Source organism: Taudactylus pleione, unplaced genomic scaffold (assembly GCF_031769625.1).
Source record: "Taudactylus pleione unplaced genomic scaffold, aTauple2 ptg000381l, whole genome shotgun sequence".
Taxonomy (NCBI): Eukaryota; Metazoa; Chordata; class Amphibia; order Anura; family Myobatrachidae; genus Taudactylus; species Taudactylus pleione.
Window position 1 is genome coordinate 4,792,944 of NW_028284782.1, and position 26,940 is coordinate 4,819,883.

General features: G+C 43.1%; 1 protein-coding gene across 5 annotated transcripts in view; it reads left to right on the top strand.

Moving 5' to 3' along the window:
• The window catches only part of ATRX (ATRX chromatin remodeler), a 290,301-nt gene that overhangs the window by 250,756 nt on the left and 12,605 nt on the right, over positions 1–26,940 (top strand). For all 5 annotated transcript variants that reach the window (XM_088445557.1, XM_088445556.1, XM_088445558.1 and 2 more), the window contains 3 exons: positions 6,594–6,702; positions 6,805–6,982; positions 17,612–17,806. In XM_088445557.1, the coding sequence (XP_088301683.1) occupies positions 6,594–6,702; positions 6,805–6,982; positions 17,612–17,806 (482 nt within the window). The remainder of the gene's footprint in view (positions 1–6,593; positions 6,703–6,804; positions 6,983–17,611; positions 17,807–26,940) is intronic.

Sequence of the window (26,940 nt, forward strand, 5' to 3'; positions counted from 1 at the left end):
GTGCTGGCACAATACCACCACGGATGCCTGGGTTCGAGAAGTGGTCTCCCAGGGGTACGCCCTGTCTTTTCGGCACAGACCACCCCACCAGTTTTTCTGCACAAGACCTTCTCAGGACAAGACCAAGGCGTTACAGGTTCAGGAGGCTATAGAGTCCTTGCTGAAAGTAGGGGTCATTGTTCCCGTTCCTCTATCACAACGAGGGACGGGGTATTATTCGTCTCTGTTTCTGGTGCAGAAACCCAATGGTTCTCATCGCCCTATCCTCAACTTGAAGTCTCTGAACAAATTCCTCAGAGTTCCCAAGTTCAGGATGGAAACGTTACGTTCCATCATTCTGGCGATGGAACCGGGGGATTACATGGTGTCCCTGGACATCCAGGACGCCTACCTCCATGTTCCGATAGCATTTTCACACCAGCGGTATCTGAGGTTCGCTATCCTTCAACACCACTATCAGTTCCGGGCGCTAACCTTTGGTCTCTCCACGGCACCAAGGGTGTTCACGAAGATTATGGCGGTTATGGCCGCACATCTTCGGAACCAGAATGTACGGCTGCTGCCGTATCTGGACGACCTCCTGTTGCTGGCGAGCTCCCCGGAGGTACTGCTTCAACATCTCCACCTGACGATCGCTTGCCTGCAAGCACACGGGTGGTTGATAAATTGGAAAAAGTCCTCCCTGATTCCATCACAGCGGATGGTTCATTTGGGAGCCCTGCTGGATTCGCGTCAGCAAAGGATCTTCCTGACTCCGGAGAAGGTCGCCTCCCTACAGCTGCGGATACGCAGTTGCCTGAGCCGTTGCCGTCTGTCGGTCCATTCGGCTATGAGAGTTCTGGGGTCCATGGTGTCGACATTCGACATGGTGGAATTTGCCCAGTTCCATTCCCGGCCCCTGCAGGGGCTGATTTTATCAGAATGGAACGGGTTACCTCACCGGATCCGCTCTCAGGTGCTGGTGTTGTCTCCGGACGTTCGGCAATCTTTGGCTTGGTGGCTTCAGACAGCTCATCTGGTCGAGGGGCGCCCATTTTGGATCCCGGACTGGGTCCTGCTCACGACAGATGCCAGTCTCCGGGGTTGGGGGGCAGTGACCGGCTCTTTGTCGCTTCAGGGTCGTTGGTCAGCGGAAGAAGCACTTCTCCCCATCAACATCCTGGAACTGCGGGCAGTATACAGGGCCTTGCAGTCGTCCGGCCCCGCTCTTCACGGAAGGGCGGTACAGGTGCAGTCCGACAACGCCACCACGGTGGCGTATATCAACCACCAAGGCGGAACTCGCAGTCAGGCAGCGATGTCGGAGGTGTCTCGTATCCTGACTTGGGCGGAGGGTCACATTCCGGCGATCTCGGCGGTCTTCATCCCCGGAGTCCTCAATTGGGAGGCGGACTTCCTCAGCCGTCACGACGTGCATCCCGGGGAATGGTCGCTTCACCCAGAGGTGTTTCAGCTACTCGTGGACAGGTGGGGACTGCCGGAGCTGGACTTGATGGCCTCCCGTCACAATCACAAGTTGCCCGTTTACGGGTCAAGGACAAGAGACGCAGGCGCAAGTCTGGTGGACGCGCTGTCGGTGAAATGGACGTTTCACCTGGCGTATCTGTTTCCTCCGCTATCCCTGCTTCCTCGGGTTCTGCGGAAATTCAAGCAGGACGGCGGCATGCTCGTGCTGGTAGCTCCGGCGTGGCCCAGACGTCCTTGGTACTCCGATCTGAGGAGCCTCTCCATCGATGCTCCGTACCTTCTTCCTCAGCGTCGGGACCTGTTGTCTCAGGGGCCCTGCCTTTACCCGGATCTGGGTCGGCTGTCTTTGACGGCGTGGCTCTTGAGACAGCCGTCTTGAGGTCTCGGGGCTTCTCCAGTTCGGTTATTGGTACCATGCTCAGGGCACGCAAGCCTGCTTCAGCACGGATTTATCACAGAGTGTGGCACACTTACTTTCAGTGGTGTGAGTCCAGACATTATGATCCTCAGGTGTTCAGAGTTTCCAGGATCTTGGAATTTCTTCAGTCAGGATTGGATCTCGGCTTACGCCTTGCATCTCTGAAGGTTCATGTGTCCGCCTTGTCCGTGTGGTTTCAACGGCGGATTGCAATACTACCAGACGTTCACACCTTTTTCCAGGGTGTTCTCAGGATCCAGCCTCCCTTTGTGCCTCCTGTGGCTCCTTGGGACTTGGCGGTGGTGCTACGGGTCTTGCAGGGTCCTCCGTTTGAGCCTCTTGAGGCGGTGGAGCTCAAGTGGCTGACATTTAAGACGGTTTTTCTCCTGGCAATTGCTTCGGCCAGGAGGGTGTCTGAATTGGGGGCGCTTTCCTGTCGTCCTCCTTTCCTGATTTTTCACCAGGACAGAGCGGTGCTCCGCACTCGTCCTGAGTTGTTGCCCAAAGTGGTCTCGAAGTTCCACATTAATCAGGAACTTGTTGTGCCAGCTTTTCAGTCCCCTGATCTTTCAGCTGGTGAGACTTCCTTAGATGTGGTCCGGGCGCTTAGAATTTATGTAGACCGGACGGCTTCGGTTAGGAAGTCTGATTCCTTGTTTATCCTCTTTGGTTTTCACAAGAGGGGTTGGCCTGCCAACAAACAAACGTTAGCCCGTTGGCTTCGTTCCGTTATTTGTGAGGCTTATGCACAAGAGGGTTTACCTGTGCCAGCCTCTGTTAAGGCTCATTCCACTCGTTCTGTGGGTCCCTCTTGGGCTGCTAGAAGTGGCGCTTCTGCTGTTCAGCTGTGTAAGGCGGCCACTTGGTCTTCTATTCAAACGTTTTTGAGGTTCTATGCGTTTGACACCTTCGCCTCTCAGGATGCTTCCTTTGGGCGCCGGGTGCTCCTTTCAGCACAGGAGCGTCCCCGCCCTTAGTTGAACTGCTTTGGGACATCCCCAAGGTCAACCCTGTGGACCCCCTATGGACCCTGAAGTAGAAAACAGGAGATATGGTAAGAACTTACCTTTGTTATCTCTGTTTCTACGAAGTCCATAGGGTCCACAGGGCGCCCGCCCTGACGCACCTGGCTTCAAATGGGCTGTGTGGCTGGTCACCGGTTTTCCGTCTCCTATTGCTGTGAGTATGGTTTCTTGTGTGTTCCAGTCTTCCTTCTCTCTGTTCCATATTCTCCTCCGGCCTAGGCTGCTTACCAACTGAGGTGCCTGTGGTTCGGGGGCGGGGTATAGAGGAGGACCCAAGTGCATCCTGGGAGCTAAAAGCTTAACTGTGTGGTGCCCATGGATCCTGTTCCAGCTATAACCCCAAGGTCAACCCTGTGGACCCTATGGACTTCGTAGAAACAGAGATAACAAAGGTAAGTTCTTACCATATCTCCTGTTTTCTCAGTGCTGGAGCCATGTGTTCTATTCAGGGCGTATCTGTAATGGGTGCGGGGCACACGGGCCCCTGGGTCAAGGGGGGCCCTGCACCGTACACCCTGCACCCATAGTTTTACTTACCTCTCCGGAGTCCCATGTAGGCGCGGTGGTCCGGCACTGTAAAAACTACTGGAAAATGTCCAACGCGGCCATTTTCCTGTCGTTTGCGCATGCGCAGTATAGGGAAAATGCCCGCTGCTGCCATTTTCCCGGTGACCTGCACATACTCTATAGACTCTGGGTGCACTCTGGTGCCCAGAGAGTCTATAACTCCGGCGCTGCCAGCCGCCGGACAGAGAGGAGGCGGCCCGTGTCGGAGACTGCACACGGGCCCCCTTCTCTCTAGAAACGCCCCTGGTTCTATTCACACCATCGCATTGTCTGTAAAGTTTAGTACAGTGTTGGCTAACCTTGACACTCCAGCTGTTGTGGAACTATATATGCCAGCATGCCTTGCCACAGTTTTAGCGTGCCCTAATAGCAAAACTGTAGCAGTGCATGCTGGGTTATGTAGTTCCATAACAGCTGGAGTGTCAAGGTTAGCCAACACTGGTTTAGTAAGTTTCCCTGTGTTCATCTTTTATTTCCCCCAGCAGCCCTAAAAATATACTGGTAGGCTATAATTGTGAATGTTTAACTATTGTATAAAGCACCCCTTTATAGATAAAACAAAGGTTAATATTAATAATAGCCTGCTTCTAGCTCGCTCTTGGAAAACAATGAAGGGAATTCAGTTCTTTTCGAGGGGATGTAGCTCCTGGGTTAATTGCCTGCACGGTAAGCTAAGACTAGCGGATTTCTGCTCGCACTCTCCTGAGGTGCGAGCAGATATCTACTCTAACTAGTGCCTCGTGGCTAGTCGCATTTTTACAGAGTTTCACTTATGCCAGGAGATGCGGTTTACAGTGTCTAAGCTTCTAGCATGACTTGAAGTAATGTGCATCCCGCCCGATGGTAATTATCTGTAGTCTTCCTGAAAAAATAACATGTAATAATAGATTACTTCCCGATTAAATAATAAAACTGTGACGTAAATACTGTGGCTGTATTTATTCTTCTTATTAGTTTGGGTTTTTTTTGTTTTTTTCTTGTGCTGTATATTCATATGGATTAGCCAACATCTGGTTAAGAGCCTATAATTATTAGTCTAATTAAGCACAAGCAGATGTTCTACATTTGAGTGCAAAAAATAATTAGACCTTGAAGGCAATTGCGTTTACTACAGTTTGCAAATTGTGTCGAGGAAATAGTATCTTTCTAATTGGAAGCATATCTTCTGCTATTCAGTCCATTTAACTTAATACCCAGATTTAATTGCGAAGTTCATGCATGTGTTTTGACAAAGGATCATGTCATGTCCCCTGCTTGTTGTTCTGTGAAGCTTGTGTATGTTCTGTGATGTCCTCTGTTTAACAGTGCAGTGCTCTCATTCATTATAATATGGGCAAACTTATGGAAATCATACAAATTGTACGTTTTCTTCCTGACCGTACCCATTATTGTTGAGCTATTTCAAAGTACTGTGAAGCTTACAAGTTACAGGCTTTGCTGTCCTACCCACTCTATACTGTGTTTTATGATATTTTACCCTGTGCTTTATACTATGGGGTCATTATCTCAGTGGACTTTGTACTTTATTAAGAAAAATAATTTTACTTGTGTTAATATATACACTGAAGTGCCTAAAGTCATGGGTTAGCAGTATGTAAAGGTAATGGTAGGTGGTGTCACTGTACTGTGACATCTTGGAAATGTCCAGGCCTGCATCAATTGTAATCTGACATTCGTGCGTCAGTTTGAACACCGGCAAGGCGACATGAATTATCGGAATTCGCACAAGGCTTGATAGTGGGTGCCCAACGGGTGGGACATTCCATTTCCGAAGTTGTGCGGACATTCAACATTACTCGAACTACGGTGTCACGTGTACCAGGAGTACCTCATGGAAAGCATTACCACCCACCGTAGATAGCGCTGTGGCCGGCCATGCGTTCTTAATGATTGTGCCCAGCGACATCTGGACAGAATTGTCTATTGTAATAGACAAGTGACACTGGATTAAATCACATCCACATTCAATGCAGGAGGTACCAGACACATATCCAGCAGGTCAGTGCAGCGTTCTTTAGCTACCATAGCATATGGGAGCAGAAGACCGACCAGAGTCCCCCTGCTAACACTACAACCCTGGACACAGTGCCTTACCTGGACTCGTGACATTGCTATTTGGACCCTGGAGGACTGGCAACATGTGTCGTAGTCCAATGAGTCACGGTTCCAGTTGATTCGGGCTGATGGCAGGGTTCTGGTGTGGCGATGAGGCCATTGTCCCTGTTGTAAACAAGACACCTTGCAGACTGGTGGTGGTTCTGTAATGGTGTGGAGTGGGTTGGGTCCGCTGGTCCATTTAAACGCATCATTGACCGGTACTAGCTACGTTTAACTGCTTGATGACCATTTGCAGCCCATGGAGTTCATATACCCCCACAACGGTGGAATATTCCAGCAGGATAGTGCACTGTGTCATCGGTCCCAAGTTGTCCAGAATTGGTTTGAGGAGCATTCTGTTGGTTTCTGACAAATGATGTGGCTACCACGTTTGCCCGACATATACCCAATTGAGCATTTATATGTCGTGGTGGAGAGCTCCATTCGCACCCAAGATCCTGTACCTACAAGTATCAGGGAGCTGTGGAAAGCTATCCAGACGGCATGGGTCAACATCTCTCCAGAGGTCTTCCATCCATTTGTGAGTTGCTGCACTTTGCCAGGCTAAAGGGGGTCCTACACGATACTAGGCACCTACCCCATGACTTTTGGTGCTTTAGTGTACAGGTACAGTTAATTACTCATTTGATGTTCCTTATTGGAATATAGACTTATGAAAGCCTCTAGAAGCTTATTTTACACTACAAGGAACATTCCCTCATTTCTTGCCACGTATGCATACACTGTACTGGTGGTTTTATAGTATAGGCAAAAAATATTTTGTGTATTAAAGAAAAACTACTGGTATATTAGTATGAATTAATACCTGTTGTGTTGCTTTGTTTCTTAGTTGTTCAAATGTTTTGAAATTGGCTTTGCTTTTAGTATTGCTATAGTTGGCATCTATTGGTAATAGGGGACATATATGTACATGTGGAGGCATTTATATTTTAGCACAGTAATCCTTTCAGAACTAGAGACACTAATTGTAATTCTGTGAAACCTGTTTTACATCCCAGGTGAAGGGAAATGGTATAGGAATATTGACTACTACCGATTAGATGGCGCAACTACTGCTCAGGCACGGAAGAAATGGGCTGAAGAGTTCAATGATATGACCAATGTCAGGTAAGATGTTTTACATTGAAGATACAAATACTTTGTCCCATCTAATGTGAATGTTTTGTCTAAACTTTATGCTGTTATATTCCCTGTCTTTCATCTTGCCAGGGGGCGTCTGTTCCTGATTTCTACAAGAGCAGGATCCCTTGGAATAAATCTTGTGGCTGCTAATCGCGTGATCATCTTTGATGCTTCATGGAATCCATCATATGATATACAAAGTATCTTCAGGGTATATCGATTTGGGCAGATCAAGGCTGTCTTTGTGTACAGGTTTTTGGCACAGGTTGGTTACAAATTTTCATAAAATTTCATATTTTATATTCTAATCTATCCATATGTGGCATGTAACACTGTCATTAAAATTTTTAAGGGTAAACATACTTCCTCTTTCGCCCAATCTGGGAAGCACTGCCGCTGGGATCTGAAGGAGGGGCCGAGGAGAGAAAACTAAAAATAATTGACTGACCAACTCCCCCTCCCTTATATACCCTCCCCTTTCTCTAGCTCTCCAGTTATTTTTTTAGTGCCAGTAGGAGCAGGCACAAAGTATAGGGCTCTGCACTCGCAACCTGTGCAAAGGTTGCCAATTTTCTCCCTGGGAATGGACGCTAGTAACTACAGACGCCAGTCTCCAGGGGTGGGCTGTAGTAGTTCTAGGGTCTCAGTTCCAGGGAGTTTGGTCTCTGGAAGAGAAGATGTTGTCAATCAATGTGCTAGACCTGCGAGCAGTGTTTAGTGTTCTGGTTCAGGCACAGGATCTTCTCAGAGATGGACCCTTACAGATAGTCGGACAATGCCATGGCGGTGGCATATATCAACAGACAGGGAGGAACCAGGAGTCCTTTGGCTATGGCAGAGGCCACCCAGATTATGATGTTGGCAGAGAGATTTGTTCCAGCCACATCGGCCATTTTTATCACAGGGGTGAACAACTGGGAAGCCGACTTTCTCAGTCGGCACAGGGTTCACCCAGGGGAATGGTCCCTACATCAGGACATATTCAACATGATTGTGGAGGAATGGGGCCTGCTGGAGACAGATCTCGTGGCTTCCGAGTTAGGGGGCGCGGTCCAGAGACCCACAAGCAACTCTGGTGGATGCCCTAACAGCCAAGTGGTCCTTCCACTTGTATCTTTTTCCGCCAATTCCCATGCTCCCGCATGTAATCAAGAGGATCAAGTGAGAAAAAGCTCATATCCTTCTATAGTGCCACACTGGCCACAGAGGTCGTGGTACTCGGATCTTCTGTCTATGATGGCCAACCAACCGTGGAGACTTCCACTAAGAGATGATCTACTGTCACAAGTTCCATTCCTCCATCCCAATTTACTTCAATTGGCTTTAACGGCATGGCACTTGAGACCAGTCTTTTGAGAACCAAGGGGATTTCTTCAGCCGTTACCCAGACTGTTACAGGCTCGTAAGTCATCCACTTCTATTATGTATTATAGAGTGTGGAAAGCTTACATCCGGTGGTGTGAAACTGGGAAGGTTTCTGCTTCCCAGTTTCGCTGGCCGCGTTTACTTTTTTACGAGATGGATTGTCCAAAGGCCTTTGCCTATCTTCCCTGAGGCGGTCAGGTGTCAGCCTTGTCTGTTTTTTCAAAGACGTCTGAAGTCCATACCAGACGTCAGAACTTTTATGCAAGCAGTATTGCATGTCCAGCCACTTTGTGTCACCAGTCCCCCCTTGTAACCTTAATTTAGTTTTGGCTGCTTTTCAGCGGGCTCCTTTTGAGCCACTTGAGAAGGTGGAATTAAGATGGTTAGCTTGGAAAGTAGCTTTTCTTTTGGCAATCGCCTCAGCTCGCAGAGTTTCGGAGTTGGCGGCTTTGTCAGCTAGCTTTCCCCATTTGATTTTTCATAAGGATTGAGCGGTTCTCCGCACTCGGCCATCCTTTTATTTCTAAGGTGATTTCAATATTTCACCTAAATCAGGAGATTGTGGTTCCAGTATTGCATCCACCTGATCCAGAAAGTCCTGTCCGTTTTCTGGATGTGGTACGAGCACTCAGAATATATGTGGATAGGACTTCTACCTTGTGTAAGACAGACAGCCTGTTAGTACTTTATGATGTCCATAAAAGAGGCTGGCCAGCCGCTAAGCAGTCTATTGCTCGTTGGAATACTTCCACTATCAAGCAGGCCTATATAGCCTTGGGCGAGTCAGTGCCTAATCCCATTTGCGCACATTCGACTCGGGCCGTGAGTGCTTCTTGGGCAGCTTGGCAGGGTGCCTCAATTGTGCAGGGCGGCCACCTGGTCCTCAGTACACACATTTACCAAATTATCAGTTCCACACATTTGTGGCTAAAAGATGCGAGTTTTGCTCGCAAGGTTTTGCGTACAGCATCGCATGTACGTAATCCCCCTCATAAGATCTAATTGGCCAGACCACAACGGAATAGGAAGGTAAGGATATTTAAACCCATCAGATCCACTCATCGGGTGACTCCATGAGTAAGCTCAGGCGAAATGTGCATCAGAGGCTGCCAGGGGCGCTCTCACACACACTATTACTGACTAAAGCTGATCACGGCTGTATTTTTATCTGAAATGCCAGGCAGTAATGTAACTAAATAGCAGTGTCAATCCCAGCTGTACAGTCTATCCGAAAAGTACTCACAGCACGTTATGTTACAGCCTTATTCCAAAATGGAATAAATTCATTTTTCTCCTCAAAATTCTACACACAATACCCCATAATGACAACATGTAATAAGTTTTTTTGAGATTTTTGCAAATTTAATAAAAAAAATAAAAAAAACCCTAAGAAATGACATGTACATAAGTATTCACAGCCTTTGCTCAATACTTTATGTACTTTTGGCATCAATTACAGCCTCAAGTCTTTTTGAATATGATGCCACAAGCTTGGCACACCTATCTTTGGGCAGTTTCGCCCATTCCTCTTTGCAGCACCTCTCAAGCTCCATCAGGTTGGATGGAAAGCGTCGGTCCACAGCCATTTTCAGTTCTCTCCAGAGATGTTCAATTGGATTCAAGGCTGGGCCACTCATGGACATTCACAGAGTTGTCCTGAAGCCACTCCTTTGATATCTTGACTGTGTGCTTAGGGTCGTTGTCCTGCTGAAAGATGAACTGTCGCCCCAGTCTGAGGTCAAGCGTGCTCTGGAGCAGGTTTTCATCCAGGATGTCTCTGCATTGCTGCTTTAACTTTCACTCTATCCTGACTAGTCTCCCAGTTCCTGCTGCTGAAAAACATCCCCACAGCATGATGCTGCCACCAGCATGCTTCACTGTAGGGATGGTATTGACCTGGTGATGAGCGGTGCCTGGTTTCCTCCAAACATAACGCCTGGCATTCACGCCAAAGTGTTAAATCATTGTCTCTCATGGTCTGAGAATCTTTCAGGTGCATCATTTTGGCAAACTCCAGGCGGGCTGCCATGTGCTTTTTACTAAGGAGTGGCTTCTGTCTGGCCACTCTACCATACAGGCCTGATTGGTGGATTGCTGCAGAGATGGTTGTCCTTCTGGAAGGTTCTCCTATCTCCACAGAGGAATGCTGTAGCTCTGACAGAGTGACCATCGGGTTCTTGGTCACCTCCCTAACTAGGGCCCTTCTCCCCCGATTGCTCAGTTTAGACGGCCGGCCAACTCTAGGAAGAGTCCTGGTGGTTCCGAACCTCTTCCATTTACGGATGATGGAGGCCACTGTGCTCATTTGAACCTTCAAAGGAGCAGATATTTTTCTGTACCCTTTCCCAGATTTGTGCCTTGAGGCAATCCTGTCTCGGAGGTCTACAGACAATTGCTTGGACTTCATGCTTGGTTTGTGCTCTGACATGCACTGTCAAGTGAGGGACCTTATGTAGACAGGTGTATGCCTTTCAAAATAATGTCCGATCAACTGAATTCACCACAGGTGGACTCCAATTAAGCCTGTAGGAACATCTCAAGGATGATCAGTGGAAGCAGGATGCACCTAAGCTCAATTTTTGAGCTTCATGGCAAAGGCGTTGAAATGTTATGTGCATGTGATTTTTTTTTTTGTGTGTATTTTTTTTTTATAGAGATATATATATATATATATATATATATATATATATATATATACATTAAATTCGCAAAAATCTCAAGAAAAAACTTTTTACACGTTGTCATTATGGGGTATTGTGTGTAGAATTTTGAGGACAAAAATGAATTTATTCCATTGTAACATAACAAAACGTGGAAAAAGTGAAGTGTTGTGAATACTTTCTCGATGCACTATGTGTCTCCTCATATATATATATATATATATATATATATATATATATATATATATAAATATGTATCTTCAGTCTAAGTACTCTTATAAACCTTATTCTCCAGTAATGTGTGTATTTACCTACAAAAACTCAATGTAATGCACTCCCCAAAATTAATAATAATGAGCACCTGCAGTGCTTTGACACAATATCAATCTGAACAGTAAATAAATAGGTAAAAATAGATACATGAATAATAAAAAATATATATGTACCCCAATAGATAACTGAATATGGTCCGTACAACAATTTAAGCAGCAATAAAATGTAAACTATATAACAAATGCATAGCGCCTGTGTAAACTTTGGTTGAATCTATATTTAAACTAAAGTGCTATGTGTGCCTATTGTACGGTTTCAACAAAGTGCATAGAACTCAGTTTCTGTGTAAAGGTGCATATCCTCTACACGACTAATGAATGACTGAACGATAACGACCTTATCATTCAATCTTTCAATATACTGTGCAGTGGATATTGTGCTCCCACACTGAACGATATGTCGTTCAGTGTAGGCACCCTCCCTCATCCCCTATCATGCACGAACTGACAATATCGTCAGGTTGGGCCTTCTGTTCAGGCGATGACAGATGCCGACAACAACCAGCGGAAGCGCGCATCGCTGGTCATTGCCGGCATATTCACTGCATGATTAATGAACGATAACAATGTCGTTCTCGTTCAATCGTCCATTGATATTGTGTAGTGGATATGTGTCTTAAGACCAATATCTTTTCAACCAGTGACTGATATATCAATAATCTAGTACCAAGGTTTATAGTTATAGCAGCATGGAGGCGAAGATAGTGTACATGCATAGACAGAGTATGATCATTTTAGAAATTAGGGAGCTGAATGTGTATAATGAATGAGATGGATGTATTGAGTGAGAAGGATGTTGGAACCCAGTGGGATTATTGTGGTGACTGAATGGGAAGATTGTGGGCACTGAGTGGGATGTGTGTGTCCCATAACTGTACAGACCTCAGTTGCATAGACTGCATGTGTGTATTCCAATGAGCACACAATTCTGTGAATTAGCAGCTCCACCACAACAATCTCACTCTGTGAGAGTGCTGAATCTGCAGTTAACCACATGGTGTCACGGCACATGGCGTCAGCCTTAATGATCGTAATTTCATTGCTTTTTGAAGTTTTGAGTTTCAGAAATTCAATATGTTTTGTGAAATTTCAGATCATGTCTAAGAAGCCTTAATTAGACATGAAACTAAGGCCCTGATTCAGAGCCGGACGCAAGTGGCTGCTCGTTCGCTCCGAGCGATGTTTGCCCAACTGCGCATGCGTACGGATCGTAATACGCATGCGCGAACCACTCAGTTTTATGGGTGTGCATATTTAAAACAGCAGCGTCATTGACCACGTCACTGGGTTCTTTTATAGCCAGAACTGCTCGCAAAATAGCGGTTGAAAAAACCAACCACAAGAATAGCGAGCAGTTCATATCCTGTTCGATGTACTCGATTAATCTAATAAATAGCGGACATGACGTATGGTGCGAGCGGCCAGGGGGCGTTTTTATCAAATAAACGAGCGTATGTTTTGCTCGCTCGTTCAGACTTAGATGTGTGAACAGACTGCAATGTGCGAACGGATCATTTGCATAGCCACCCCTTGTTTTTGAACGAACGAACGCAAATAGCGAACGGCTCTGAATGAGGGCCTAAGTTTGTCTATGGAATTTCATTGCTTTTTTAAAATTTATTAACAATCAGGGTTTGGAGGAGCAAACCGGGCCACCTGCAGGGGAGAAGGGCAACAAAATGGTACATTAGCGCAGTTGGAGAAAGGCTGGCACATAGGTGGTGTCAGCGGGCTACAGAGGTGCTCACTGGTGCTGGGCATGCTTCTGAGAAAATAAGACACAGATGCATGGATAAATCAGTAAGATCCATCTATGCATCTGTGTTAAAATTTGAATTTGTGTAAAATAAAAATAAAAAAAAAAGGGAAATGCGCCCTCCCCAGACACAGCCAGCCCCGAGCTTTAAATCGTCGGTACTGGTTGTGAAAATACGGAGGACAAACAACGTAGGGGTCCCCCCGTATTAAGCACAACCAGCACCAGGCAAATCAGATAAAGTCCTGGTTGCCAAAATTCGTGGGACAAATAACGTAGGGATCCCCCGTATTTAGCGCAACCAGCACTGTTCTCTGAGATGGTTATGGAAATACAGGGAACAAAAAGAGTAGGGCTCCCCTGTATTTGCCAGAACCAGCACCAGACTTTTTCTAGCAGGGGGCTGATGCCACAGCCAGGGGAGCCCTTTCACCGAGCCCCCCAGCCGTAGCATCAACCCTGACCTCTAGTCAGCCCAGGCCGGGGAACCCCCCGAATAAAGACGTCCCCCTCTCCAGGGCACCCCAGGCCTCGGCTGATAGCCCAGGGCTATCCCCGGCACCCCTGGGACGGTGGGTGCCGGGTTGATATGGTGAAAATGTGTTGTGTAAAACTTAGAATTGTTAATATTGTCTTTAGCTGTGGTACTACACGTCCCAGCAAGCCTCCCCCGCTTGCTGGTACTTGGAGAACCACAAGTACCAGCATGCAGGGTATTATGGGACTGCTGGTACCTGTAGTTCTACAGGCACACACAGATGCAGGCTTGACGAGCCTGCATCTGCCGCTGATGCCGGCTACCTCTCTCGGGTCCTACTGCCCGCCGCTCGCCCCGCCTAGGCCGCTAACTGCCACCACCGCCTGCTTTCTCGCCCTGGTCTCAGCCGCCGCTAACGCCCTCTGCCTCCCCTCCGGTCCTGGCCCCCAGTACCGCCCGCAGAAGACAGCCATCTTGGTGCACCCAAGTGAAGCCACAGTGAGTACACCTGCTGGAGCCTCCTACTGAGGCTGTGCTAGGAATTGAATCTTCCTATCTCTATAATGGCGCAATTGTGAAGTAATAGTTTAAAAACTGTTACTTTCTCAATTACCTGAACCCCAAAAGGCCCTACCCTGGAACAATAGCTACCTAATAAAACAAACCCAAAGTCTAAGTTCGCCCCTTAACCTGAATTTATGCCATAGAGAACAGCAAAAAAGTGGTCCTAACTGAGAGTGTCAGAAAAAACTGACAGTTGAAACTTTAGATTACTCCCAAATCATAATCTATTTATTTTTGCCCTGAAATTTCGCATGCAGCACCGAGCGTCCGTTCTACCTGCCCTTAAACACCATGCCCCCCCTCTGGAATTCTCTATGGAGATTTCCGTTTTTTCGATTCCCCTATAATATAAGGGCACGTCCTTGGCTGACGAAACTAGTTGGACGTGATTCGGTGTCTGACGTTGGACCTGGTGTCGTCACGACCTGAGTTCCAAGCTGTTTGTTGCAAGGAGAGTCGGACGGGATTGCCACTTTGTATAACGTGGATATCCATCACCCTGGGTGCTATCCGGAGGGTTGAGTGTGAGACGGACGCTGTTTACTTTGATGTATGTGAGCTTATTACACTTAGTAAGTGATATATTTTTAAGGTGCGTACACACACGATGATTTTTTGAACGATTTAACTATAACAACGTCGTAATCGTTAAAAAAAAATCGTTCAGTGTAAATCGATAAACTATTATCGTTCATGCGCTTTCACGTTTGTCGATTGTAGTTTGTACTTCAGTCAGACTGGCCAACTGAACGATTTTCAGTAGAAGTTGCAACATTTTTCCTTCAACACACAGAAAATCGTTTATTAAGTAAAGTAAAAGCAGCTACTTTGTAAACTATTTTTGTTCACTTTTTCAAGGGAAAAACTGAATGAAAATCGTTCATTACTTACATCGCTGTGTGTGTATGCACCTTTACTCACGTGGATGCGCCTTGTCTTCTTCTATTCGTTTCATGATTGATACTATTTGGCCTGTGGTAAAGCTAATAAGAGGATGGCAGCACGTACATCGCCATTATTTGGGACTTTTTTGATATTGGACTTTATTTGTTTTTATTGTATGCTCTTAAGTGGATATATTGCGCACTTGTGCATTCTAAAAAATTATATATATATATCTGCCATATCCAAATATTACGGAATATTTTTAGCATGAATGAGATAGTGAAATCCTTGATTTTTGTTGGTTCAATGTACACAAACTTTATTTTTAATAATTTTTTGCCTTAAACAAAGTATAAAATGACCTATATATATGTATATGAAATACACATGAATTTCATGTGTGTACACAAACTTTATTTGAGCCTCAAAATTATTGAAAGTATTGCATAAAATTACTTTCAGGCTGTGTGTATAAGGTGTATAGAATACATAAATGCATTCTGTGTTTAGATTTGGGCCCTAATCCTAAAACATTTCAATATGATATACAAATATTCCAAAATACGGAATATTCTGATATCCAAAATACCCCTGGTCCCAAGCATTTTGGATATGGGAGACTCCACTTATCATTCAATGCTTTTTGTTTACTTTATTTTCTACATGGTAGATTAATACTGAAGACATCAAAACTATGAAAGAACACACATGGAATTATGTTGTAAACAAAAAAGTGTTAAACAAATCAAAATATGTTTTATATTTTAGATTCCTCAAAGTAGCCCCCTTTTGGTTGGATGACAGCTTTGCACACACTTGGCATTCTCTCAGTCAGCTTCATGAGGTAGTCTCCTGGAATGGTTTTCCAACAGTTTTGAAGGAGTTCCCAGAGGTGCTGAGCACTTGTTGGCTGCTTTTCCTTCACTCTGCGGTCCAACTCATCCCAAACCAGCTCAATTGGGTTTAGGTTGGGTGATTGTGGAGGCCAGGTTATCTGACGCAGCAGCCCTTACATAGCCTGGAGGTGGTTTTGGGGTCATTGTCTTGTTGAAAAACAAATGATGGTCCCAGTAAGTGCAAACCAGATGGGATGGTATGGCGCTGCAGAATGCTGTGGTAGCCTTGCTGGTTAAGTGTGCCTTGAATTTTGAATAAATCACTAACAGTGTCACCAGCAAAGCACCATCACACCTCCTCCTCCTCCATGCTTCACAGTGGGAACCACACATGCAGAAACCATCCGCTCACCTTCTCTGCGTCTCATAAAGACACGACGGTTGGAACCAAAAATCTCTAATTTGGACTCATCAGACCAAAGTACAGATCTCCACTGGTCTAATGTCCATTCCTTGTGTTTCTTGACCCAAACAATTCTCCTCTTCTTCTTGTTCATCCTCAGTAGTGGCTTCTTCACAGCAATACGACCATGAAGGCCTGATTCACGCAGTCTCCTCTGAACAGGTGATGATAAGATTTGTCTGCTACTTGAACTCTGTGAAGACTTTATGTGGTCTCTAATCTGAGGTGCTGTTAAGAAGCAGTTTCTGAGGCTGGTAACTCTAATGAACTTATCCTCTGCAGCAGAGGTAACTTTTGGTCTTCCTTTCCTGGGGCGGTCCTCATGAGAACCAGTTTCATCATAGCGTTTGATGGTTTTTGCAACTGCACTTGAGGATACATTCAAAGTTGTTGAAATTTTCCGTATCGACTGACCTTCATGTCTTAAAGTAATGATGGACTGTCGTTTCTCTTTACTGAGTTGAGTGGTTGGTGCCATAATATGGATTACAACAGTAGTCAAATATTGGTGTCCTCTGTGTACTAACCCTATCTCTGCACAACACAACTGATGGTCTCAAACACATTAAGAAGGCAAGTAATTCCACAGATTGATTCTTGACAAGGCACACCTGTTCAAAACCATTCCGGGAGACTACCTCATGAAGCTGATTGAGAGAATGCAAAGTGTGTGCAAAGCTGTCATCAAAGCAAAAGGGGGCTACTTTGAGGAATCTAAAATATAAAACATTTTGGTTTGTTTAACACTTTTTTTGGTTACAACATAATTCCATATGTGTTCTTTCATAGTTTTGATGTCTTCAGTATTAATCTACTACGTTGAAAATAATTTAAATAAACAAAAACCATTGACTGAGAAGGTGTGTCCAAACTTTTGACTGGTACTGTGTGTGTGTATGTATATATATATATATATATATATATCTATCTCACTTCACAGAACTGTTTAATCATTCACATTAGTCCGGGACTAAATTCTCTACCACACATTAGAACATTAACCTACCAGAATATAATTGGACAGTGTGAGAGGGCACGCACACAAGCACTGGAACCTACAGACTCCACACTCCTAGTACCTTGATTTGTAAAGAATCTGTGTCCTCAGTGATGAGGCAACAGTGCTAACCAGTGTGCCACCATGTATATTAAAAATAACCGACTGCTCGATGAAACACCTGAGTTGCAGCTGGCTGTGCTGGTTTTTGCACACCTGTGCTGAAAGGCACTGATGTTACAAGCAGCAGGGGCGACTGGGGTTAATGGTGGTTTACTTCCTTTTTCTAAACAAAAGCTATAATGAAATACGTAGAGTGTACACTTACACATTTGTCATATTGAATATATCGTCTGTTTTAGTTTTAATTGTGAGTGAATTGGGTGATGAATGTTCCAACTATTGTACCAAATAAATTATATAAAGGAATTTACAATTCAGTAAAATGTATCCATATAACACTTTCCATATACAGGCATGCAGCATAACATTAATACATCCTTATTATGTTTTTGTATCTCGTGCGGATTTTTATAATTGATAAAACTGCCTTTCCAGGGTACTATGGAAGAAAAGATCTATGATCGACAAGTCACCAAACAGTCGCTGTCATTTAGGGTCATTGACCAGCAGCAGATAGAGCGTCACTTCACCATGAATGAGCTCACAGAACTCTATGCTTTTGAGCCAGATCTATTGGATGACCCTAACTCAGAAAAGAAGAAGAAGCGGGAGACCCCCAAGCTGCCAAAGGTAACAATAGCAGTGATGTAAATAAATATGGTCCAAGGGAACTTGATATGTATTGTAGGAAACGTTAACTGGATACACTATAAGGCTTGGCCAGTGGATAGAATGAAAGTGTTATATCAGGTATCCATAAGACTCTACCCAATGTAAGAAAACAGTGTGAGAATAGCCCTAAGCCGCAGCCTGGACATTTGCATATACTGCACGCATGTTGCCCCTATGGCCAACTCTTTCAGGGATTTATATGTAGCTTCTTTTCAACTCTGCTATGGGACCATTGTATTTACTTTTTTTGCCATTGTAGTTGAAATACTTAAATGTTTGCTGTTTACAGTGCAATAGTTGTCTGTCTGCTGTACCATGTAATCCTCATTGTATTGTTCCCTACATGTAGCTGTACAGTAATTGGAAAAGGGAAAATCTTTTATTAAAGATTCAGTTCTGTTTCCTAACATCTGCTTCATGTTTAGTTGGAACTTGCTTGTGGTATTGTAATTGGGAAACATTAATTTGGCTGAAGCTGAGAGGTGACAGGGTTGGGTCCCTTTTTAAGCTTTTAGATCTACCCCCTCCACTTACCTTGCAGAATGTTCATTTATTCTGTATAAATATGGGTATAGTGCGCAAGGCCTGAGATTGATGGAGCTTCCAGAGCATTGCAGTCCAGCAACACTTATCATTGCAGCACAATCCACTTTATTATCATTATTTTTATAGCACATCATATTACACAGCGCTGTACACAGTATATTGAATCATTCGCATCAGTCACTGTTTCATTGGATGTCTGAATTCTGTACCACACAAACACACTAGCACCCATCCTTATTCAGCAGCTATGTGTCCAGTATATTGTTTAGATTTTGGGGATGTTGATAATTTGAGGACAAACCACATGAACATACAAATTCCTGACATGCAGATAGAGCCCTGATTGACATCTTATTGATGCTAAACCATGTTCCACTGTGCCCCCTACATGTCAGAGATGTCATTTACTCCTGAATCATAGGTAAAACTAGTCTTACCTACCTTATTGCTTGCACAGAGATTTCTTGAACCTCTCTAATATTGGGATATCAGAGTGCTTTGTTGGATTTGCTTGCAGTCTACTATGTAACTAATGATTTAATATAATGTAAAAATTGATTTTAAGTTTTTGTATTTTCTTAAGCTGTTTGTGAAGAAGTGAAAAGTCACCATTTCATACAGAGTTGTAGCGAAAAAACTGTTAATTTCATGCAATATATCAATTGAGATATATAGTTACTATTGTGCAAGTCAGAATAGACTCTAGTGTGCAACTTTTCACTTATCTGCCATATATCAAGTCTTGTTTCTCCTTGTGTCAGGTATTGTCTCACTCATCACATCATTTGTTTGCTCTGTTATGTATTAATTCCACCTCCTGGATTGTTCTATTATTACTAATAAATTCTGCCTATGAACTAAAAACTATGGTTTAACATGCACACTAATCTAGTTTTGCTTCTATTCTTTGACGAGTGAGAAAAGCTGATAACAAGCTCTTATATAATGCTGTAATGTTCTATCGGGCACTGCGTTGTATATATTGGCATCACTGTGCTGTCCACATAAAAGAAACCTGATGTAATTGACTAGCTGGCACATCACCAGAGTACAGGGATGGGCAGTTTTATTGTGACCCTTGCGGCACTTTCACCTCCGATTCAGTGGAGAATATTGAATACTGTAGTAAGATTTTCTGGCATGCGTTTGGGAACTTTTATTGGAACAGTATGAACAGGTCTCCTTCAGTCATGACTTTCAGGGACTCCTGCACTAAAATAAATCCCTAAAGCTTTCATGTATGTCTAATGAAAAGGAGGAGTATGAAAACCTGCAGAAAACAGCCTACTGCAGGAGTGGTGCAGGCTACTAGACGTCTGCTGAGCATATTCCAAGAGTAATTCTTTCCTTTTCACTTCAGAGGTTCTTTGAAAGGTAACCCGCAACCCTGTGCTATTACCCCTCCTCCTCTTCCTTTAAGCATACACTTATCCAGCATAGATCTTTCCCACAGACAAAGAATGCCAGAGAACCTAGTGTGAACTGAAGCTTGACTAGAATATTAGATGACTTGCACAGCAGAATAATGGCCTTTGCCTCAGAATGGAAACACGTCTCTTTTCAAGGGGAGATTGATGGAATGTCTTACCTTTGAGATCATATTTAGGCTAGTAGGATAAGGTTTAGCGAAGTAAACAATAGGGTTTTTTTAACCTCTTAGCTGGTAATGTTGCTTAGCTATTCTTCCTACCCCTGACAAATTAATGAAACTATTTGTCTGCAGACCACCAACAATGACCTTGCAGCTGTCGTGAGATTTTTAGGGGCAGCTTGATGTTGTACAGTAACCTTGTATTGGAAAGAACGCTGCTTTAGCTGATCCTCTGCATTCCTAGGACCCCGCTTTCAACACAAGTCATTTATATTTGGTGGTCTGCCCCAAATTACATAGGGGTCTATTTACTAAGCTGTGTTAGGAGATAAAGTGAACAGTGATAAGGTACCAGCCAATCAGCTCCTAACTGCCATGTCACAGGCTGTTTGAAAAAAATGGCAGTTAGGAGCTGATTGGCTGGTACCTTATCACCGTTCACTTTATCTCCTAACACAGCTTAGTAGATGATTTGCTTTTGATGATAAGCTGCCAGTTATGTGGGCAAACTGTTCTCTTGGGTTTTTAAATCAGGGGAAGGAAATATTGAAAAACCCACAATACAATATAACTTAAGGCTCCATTCATAAATGCCAGAAATAGGATGGGTACAATGTAACTAATAAGAGTGGCAGAATGAACTTACACTGCTTAAGTATTTTTTGCAATAAATGTTTCGTTTACAGAGTTGAAGCTCTGTTTTGTTATTTTAAACAGCTACTTAGGGAGTTTGACCGTCCTGATAATGGGAAATAAGGATGTGTGCATGGCTCGGGGTGGTGCTCAGCTGTAGCTATAACTGTGCTAGTCTTACTAGACGCAGCTGCTGTCCTACAGGTTGTAGGAGTTGGAAACTTAGTGCTGGAATTTTTGGACTAGATGAAAATCACAGCGGCAGCTATTGTGGTTATTAGTCTTGCATACTTTACTTTTTCCAATGAGTTATTGTGAGTTTGTTTTTTCTGCCACTTCCTTGAGTCAGTTTATGTTCCCATCTATATCATGTTGTTTGTATGAGTTCAAGAACTATCAAAATGGTTGTATTGGGTTTTAGCTTTATTTTATGTTGATGAGTAAATGTTATCCTGTATATGGTAAGCTTAGTGCAGGACCCTATTACTGCTTTGTCTGCTACCATTCAGTCTTGTTGCTTCTACTACTGGATTCGTTCCCAATTGTATAGCACTGCGGAATATGCTAGCACTTTATAAATATAGATACTAGCTATTGAACAGTATACAAAAAAGTCATGTGCAGTTTCCTATACATACATACGTTATGTACATAAACATTATTTTCCTGCATACAGTCCTCTTTAATGTATTCATAATCTGTATCAGTGACTGACTGCAGATAATTACATTCACCCCATTAAATGAAATCAAACCTTTTCTGTCTCCCACCTCTTGTAAAAGTAATTCCTTTTTACCCATCATTATGTAAATACTCCCACCCAATGCACTTAATAGCCTAGTGTTATTATCTGCATGCAAAGTATGGGCCATACACATTACCCATCTCCCGTTTAATATAATATCTTACATTTGTAGCCGGCATTATCACATACTGTAAGCCTTCTGGGTGTTATGGTCATTGGCAGTTAACTGCATCATACCTAACAGTACGTAACATATTAGTGAAAATAATGAATAAATATGGCCCTTTGTTATATAATATTATTTATCCGATTTTAGAACCGATAATTATAATTTCTGATGACGGCAATAAGAAATCAAGTAGCCCCCAAATGTATTAAACTCACGCGGGGTCAGGGGCTCCAATTGGGTCCCCAACACGCTAATGCTCATGTGCAGCCTGCTGACCATGTACAAGCGGCCATTGCCAGGGAAGGGATCCTATGGATCTCTCTCTCTGTAAATGTGATGTGCATCTTATAGGCTGCAATGGCTAAGTGCATCTGAAGCTACCAGGGCCAAGCTTGGTAAATTCGGCATCGTAGCAGCCCTTATTGAAACCAATGGAGGCTGCTTCTACATTAGAACACGGGGGATTGCAGAAGATGTTGGAGAGATCTGCAGCGTTCCTCCGTACATTCATTCAGGTGGTACTTCTTTTGGCCCGACAATGGGTGTATTGGGGGATAGCCTGTAAATATGATTTGATAAATAGGCCTGTGAGAAGCTTTATAAACAGCATATACCACACACTGCCATAGTATGTGCCAAGTACATACTTAGTTTCTGCCATCAGTTGATTGCACCAACCTGTGCCTCGATCACACACGCCCTTTATTTAAGCAGCTTTCCCCATCAGCTTGTATAACTGCAACAGGCTGCCAAGTGAGCCTCCCAGCTGTGTCACACAGGAGCCAGTAGTTCCCGCATTCATATCCGCTTGATCTTTGAGAACTCAGTGTATCACTCGCAAAGCTGCTTCTGATTTTTTAGGTTTTATATTTTCTACTAGTAACAGAAGTATTTTCCCAAGTGATAGACTAGATAACCAAAGATGGTGCTGAAATGATTGCTGGAAAGGATGCTGCCGGATCTTGTGAGAGAGCTGAGAAATCAACATTGGGCGGTTACATGTGATCTTACAACCCAGCAAGGGTTGTTTAAGGGCATCAGCATTGTATCTTTTTGTACATGTTAAAAAATTATTAAACTGTATTACATTTATGTACCGTTTTAAGATTCATTTACAGCTACATTCAATCTGCACTTTTTAAGATTCATTTTGTTACAAAACAAGAAATTATTTTTCAAGCTAAACTCGTGAGTAAATGTATATGTTATGTGTGTTTAAATGCAATGGCATTGGGATAAATGACAGCTTTCAATTGCATTAATGAGCATCGGACGCACTGAAATAGGACCATATCTGTACAAAATAAAGCAATGTAAAGGGGCCTATCCATTACACGACTTTTTGAACCATCTGACCAAAACCAGGAGATTTTGGTCGCATTGTTCACAAAGTCGTGTAATAGATAGCCGGCAAGGACCAGCGATGCGCATGCATGCTGGGTCCTTGCCGACCCCGACTATCTGCCGAACATTGTGGTCAACCTGACGACACTTGTCAGGTTCCACATGTTAGCAGACAGGGAGGTCTGTCTCCTGCACTGAATGACTTTCAGTGCAAGCACCACACCCGGCGACCTGAAGGACTGAATGCTAGACGTTCAGTTTTTCAGGTTGCTTACGTTAGCTGCATGTTCACTGATCTTTACTTTCACATCAGTAATTTATGTATCTTTAAGGAGCATCATGTTAGTCCACTTGTAGGCTGTATTGGCATACTTCACATTGCTGCCATGACCAGAGGTGCCACACAATGTTTTTAGGGAATCATTTTATACATGGTTGTCTCCACGACCCCTCTCTAGCACGAGCTATATTTACGAAACGGCGGCTTTTGTAAGCTGCTGATTCTCAGTGGATTGAAGCTGAAAAATTAAAGCGGCACTAACATGAAGTGTAAAGCCTCGCGTGCTTTACACTGAATGTTAGTGCCACTTTACATTTTCAGTTCCAACCCGTTGAGAGGTAGCAGCTAACAGAAGCTGAGGCTTTGTGATTATAACCTGAGGGCTTGGCAGCCCTGGTCCTAACTAGATTATAACAGGTCAGAACATTTTAAGTATTTATCACGATTTATAAATCTATTTGCATCTATTTTCTTGCTATAAGAATTTTTCTATTGATCTACTTGAATCACTTGCATTTCTTTTTGCAGTTAACGTGAATGAGATCCATGCTTACCAGGAAAACCAGCATTAAATCCTTGATGATTGGTTGGTTTATACTAGTTTGACAGTTTATTGCTTAGAATTAAAGTATCACTATAAGGTACACGTACTGTGTATATAATGGATATTAAAATGCATGTGAGTTTAATATACATTTTACGTGCATTTTACAGATGATTGTATAGTTTTTAACTGCATTAAATAAATACTGTACCAACATTTGAAACATTGCAAAGCAAGTTCAAATGCATGTAAAAATGCAAATATGGTTGGTTTTAGTTGGTACAATGATTTTATTTCTGTCAGTGGGTTTGTAGCCTACAATTTATTCCCAACTCTTGCTTTTACATTTAATCAAATTATCTGTACATATATGAATTATATTATCTCAGATCTAATGTATTTGAAACAGGAAAGCTGCTTTATATGGTGTATATGTAATAGCATTAGATTTATGTCTAATTTTAGTAGTAGACTAGAGTCCAAGTGTTATTAGCTCTACTGGGTCAACTTCAGATGTGAATGATAAAATATTTCTATAAAGCGCTTCATAATATAGAGGCGTTAATAAATAATAAGGCTTGATGGTCTATATGTTTGTTGTGCTAGCATTGATGCCTCACAGCACTGAGGTCTTGGGGTCAGTTCCCACAAAGGCCCTAACTGTGTGGCGTTAGTAAGCTCTCCCCGTGTTTGCATGATGCTCTGCTTTCCTCCCCCAATACTAAAACATACTGGTAACTTACCTGGATTCTAACACATAAATGTATGTGTTTGTACATGTGGTAGGAACTGTAAATTGTAAGCTCCTCTAAGGCAGGGACTGATGTGAATGGCTATATATTCTCTGTATAGTGGTGCATAATATATGTGCTCTATATAAATAACTGTAATACATTTTCCATGGTTCTCAGTGATCAAATATTAATTTCTGTAGCAAGTCCCTTTCTAAAGTGAACTTGTGTGCTAAGAAATTATATACAGAATAAATATAGTACATGGATGGTCTGGATTGTTCATTCCTCTTAAAATATTTGTTATAGTCTATATTCTCCTAAACATTAGCTGGAACCTACAGAAAATGTTATATTTATTCACACAAGAATGAAGTCTAAAGCAAGCACAGGAGCATGTTACACTATACATAGCTACAGGTTTGCTTTGAGGTGCCATTTTCACCACCTCCCCATTAAATGTCATAATGTAATCTAGCTGTTAATTTCTGCCCTAGATCCCACAGAAATAAGTAGTGATATTACACCCTAAGGTGCATTTCTTCTTCAGATTGTTTTACTAATCATTTGATGGAGACTGAAAGACTTTCTTTACATAAACAATATACAATTCAGCAGTTATGTAGGAATTATTTGGATAACATCTTAAATCCGGTTTGAAAAGCAAATATCTGAACTACAATGCTGCCTGGTGTGGGGAGCACAAGGGTTAAAAGATATGAGTACTAAGCCTGGCTCCCCTCCCTAGTGTTGGCAGATTATATATGACAGGTTTTATAATTGTAAATTGGCAGCTTATCACCAATCCCAGAAATGTAATAAAAATGCAGCTTTGAAATATTAGCTTTGGTTTTTTTCTTCTTTAGGTTTTTCCGCCAAGACAGTGTTGTGTAATGCAGATGATAGACGCTGATAGCGTTACCCCAGTATTTCATTTGGGTTTATTCTTGCTAAGCTGCGTGATATTGTTTTCCTGTGCTTTCTGGACAGGAAGCTGGAGCAGCTGCAGCTTAGTCTCCTTATATACTAACTGCACCGACAGAATATACAGGGTGATATTCTCATTAGCTCCAATCAAAGCAAACTAATCATGGGGTTAAGTGGTTTTTCTTCTAAGCTTCTGACTGCTACTTTTTTGCTTGTGCAATATAAAGTCTTTTTACCTGACATGAACCAAACAGTGTCCTTTTATACATTAATCTTTAAAAGTCTGTGATTTTTACAATGTGAAGTGCAGCAGTAAGCAGAAAATGTACGACTTGGTCTGTGACGTTTAAAGAGGGGCCTTGAGGTGACCAATACGATGTTTGGACTCTCTCCAGTAGAATGTTACAGCCACCACAGATGTACTGACAGCTAGTTGGCAAGATGCTAGTCTATTGTAATAAGCTTGTCCTGCGTGATGCTTGTATTGTTCTGGGCTGGGACAGTGGATATGATTTGACTCCAGGAGTTATTACAAAGTATTTTGGCTTTCTGGTGTGCCAAGTGTTTGTCTCGGATGTTTTTATGGGTGGTCCAGGAACCACTGAAACATCATGAGGTTTTCCTTCTTGTCAGGGACCAAAAAAATTAGTCAATGTACTTTTTTTTTTTTTTTTGTATAGGTTAGGCCACAAGGTACACTGATCTCTGCACCTTCACTTTAATATGTCGCTGTTGTGATGTAAGCATGAACTTATTGTGAGTGTACATATTATAGCCATCTTCCACACAAGTTCCCGTAGTCACTGGCCACATGGCATTCTCAGGTGCACTATACAAAATGATCTTAGTTTTGATATTGGCTTTCCCCTGTATTTGGTAAAGTTAAGCAAAAATCGCTCTTTGCAGGTACCTGCCTACATTTGTGTTTTAATACCTCCCACACACACACACACCACCACTAAACAACACCTTCAGGGGTTATAATGTGACAGCAGTAATCGCACTAATGCCTGTACAGGAGTCTGACGCCTTACAAAATCCAGACACACTTCAAAATCACTTGTGCATATTTCTGTGCATTGACCTGTGGGGGATCTCCTGATCTTGTAATGCCAATATCCTGGGATCAGAGCCACTTCGCTAAAGCTGTGTGCGCACAAATCATTTGGGGCTTTTGTGTCCTTTCATTATCACATTACATCTGGATTATCTGAACTGAGCCTTTAGCTGTTGTGGACTAGAAGTCCTAGCATGCCCTCCCAGAGTCAGGCTACGTGGTCTTGTCCATACATCCACGCTGTCACGATTTTGGGATGTGCCTGCTGTCTTCTCTTATTAATTACTGTTATGCTGTTCCGTTATTGTAGTAAATCCATATGTACAGTTTAGTCATTCTGATTTATGTAGGAGACCGTGTTTAATACATTGCATCTTTACATGTTTCCTTTAGGTTTTTTCCTCTGTTCAATAAGAGCCTGTGGCAGAGTACATTATCTTGTACATGCCAATGGATATAGAAAAAGCAAATGTAAATGTCTCTTAACCACATCTCCTGGTATTTACAGTGCATTCCCATTGAGAT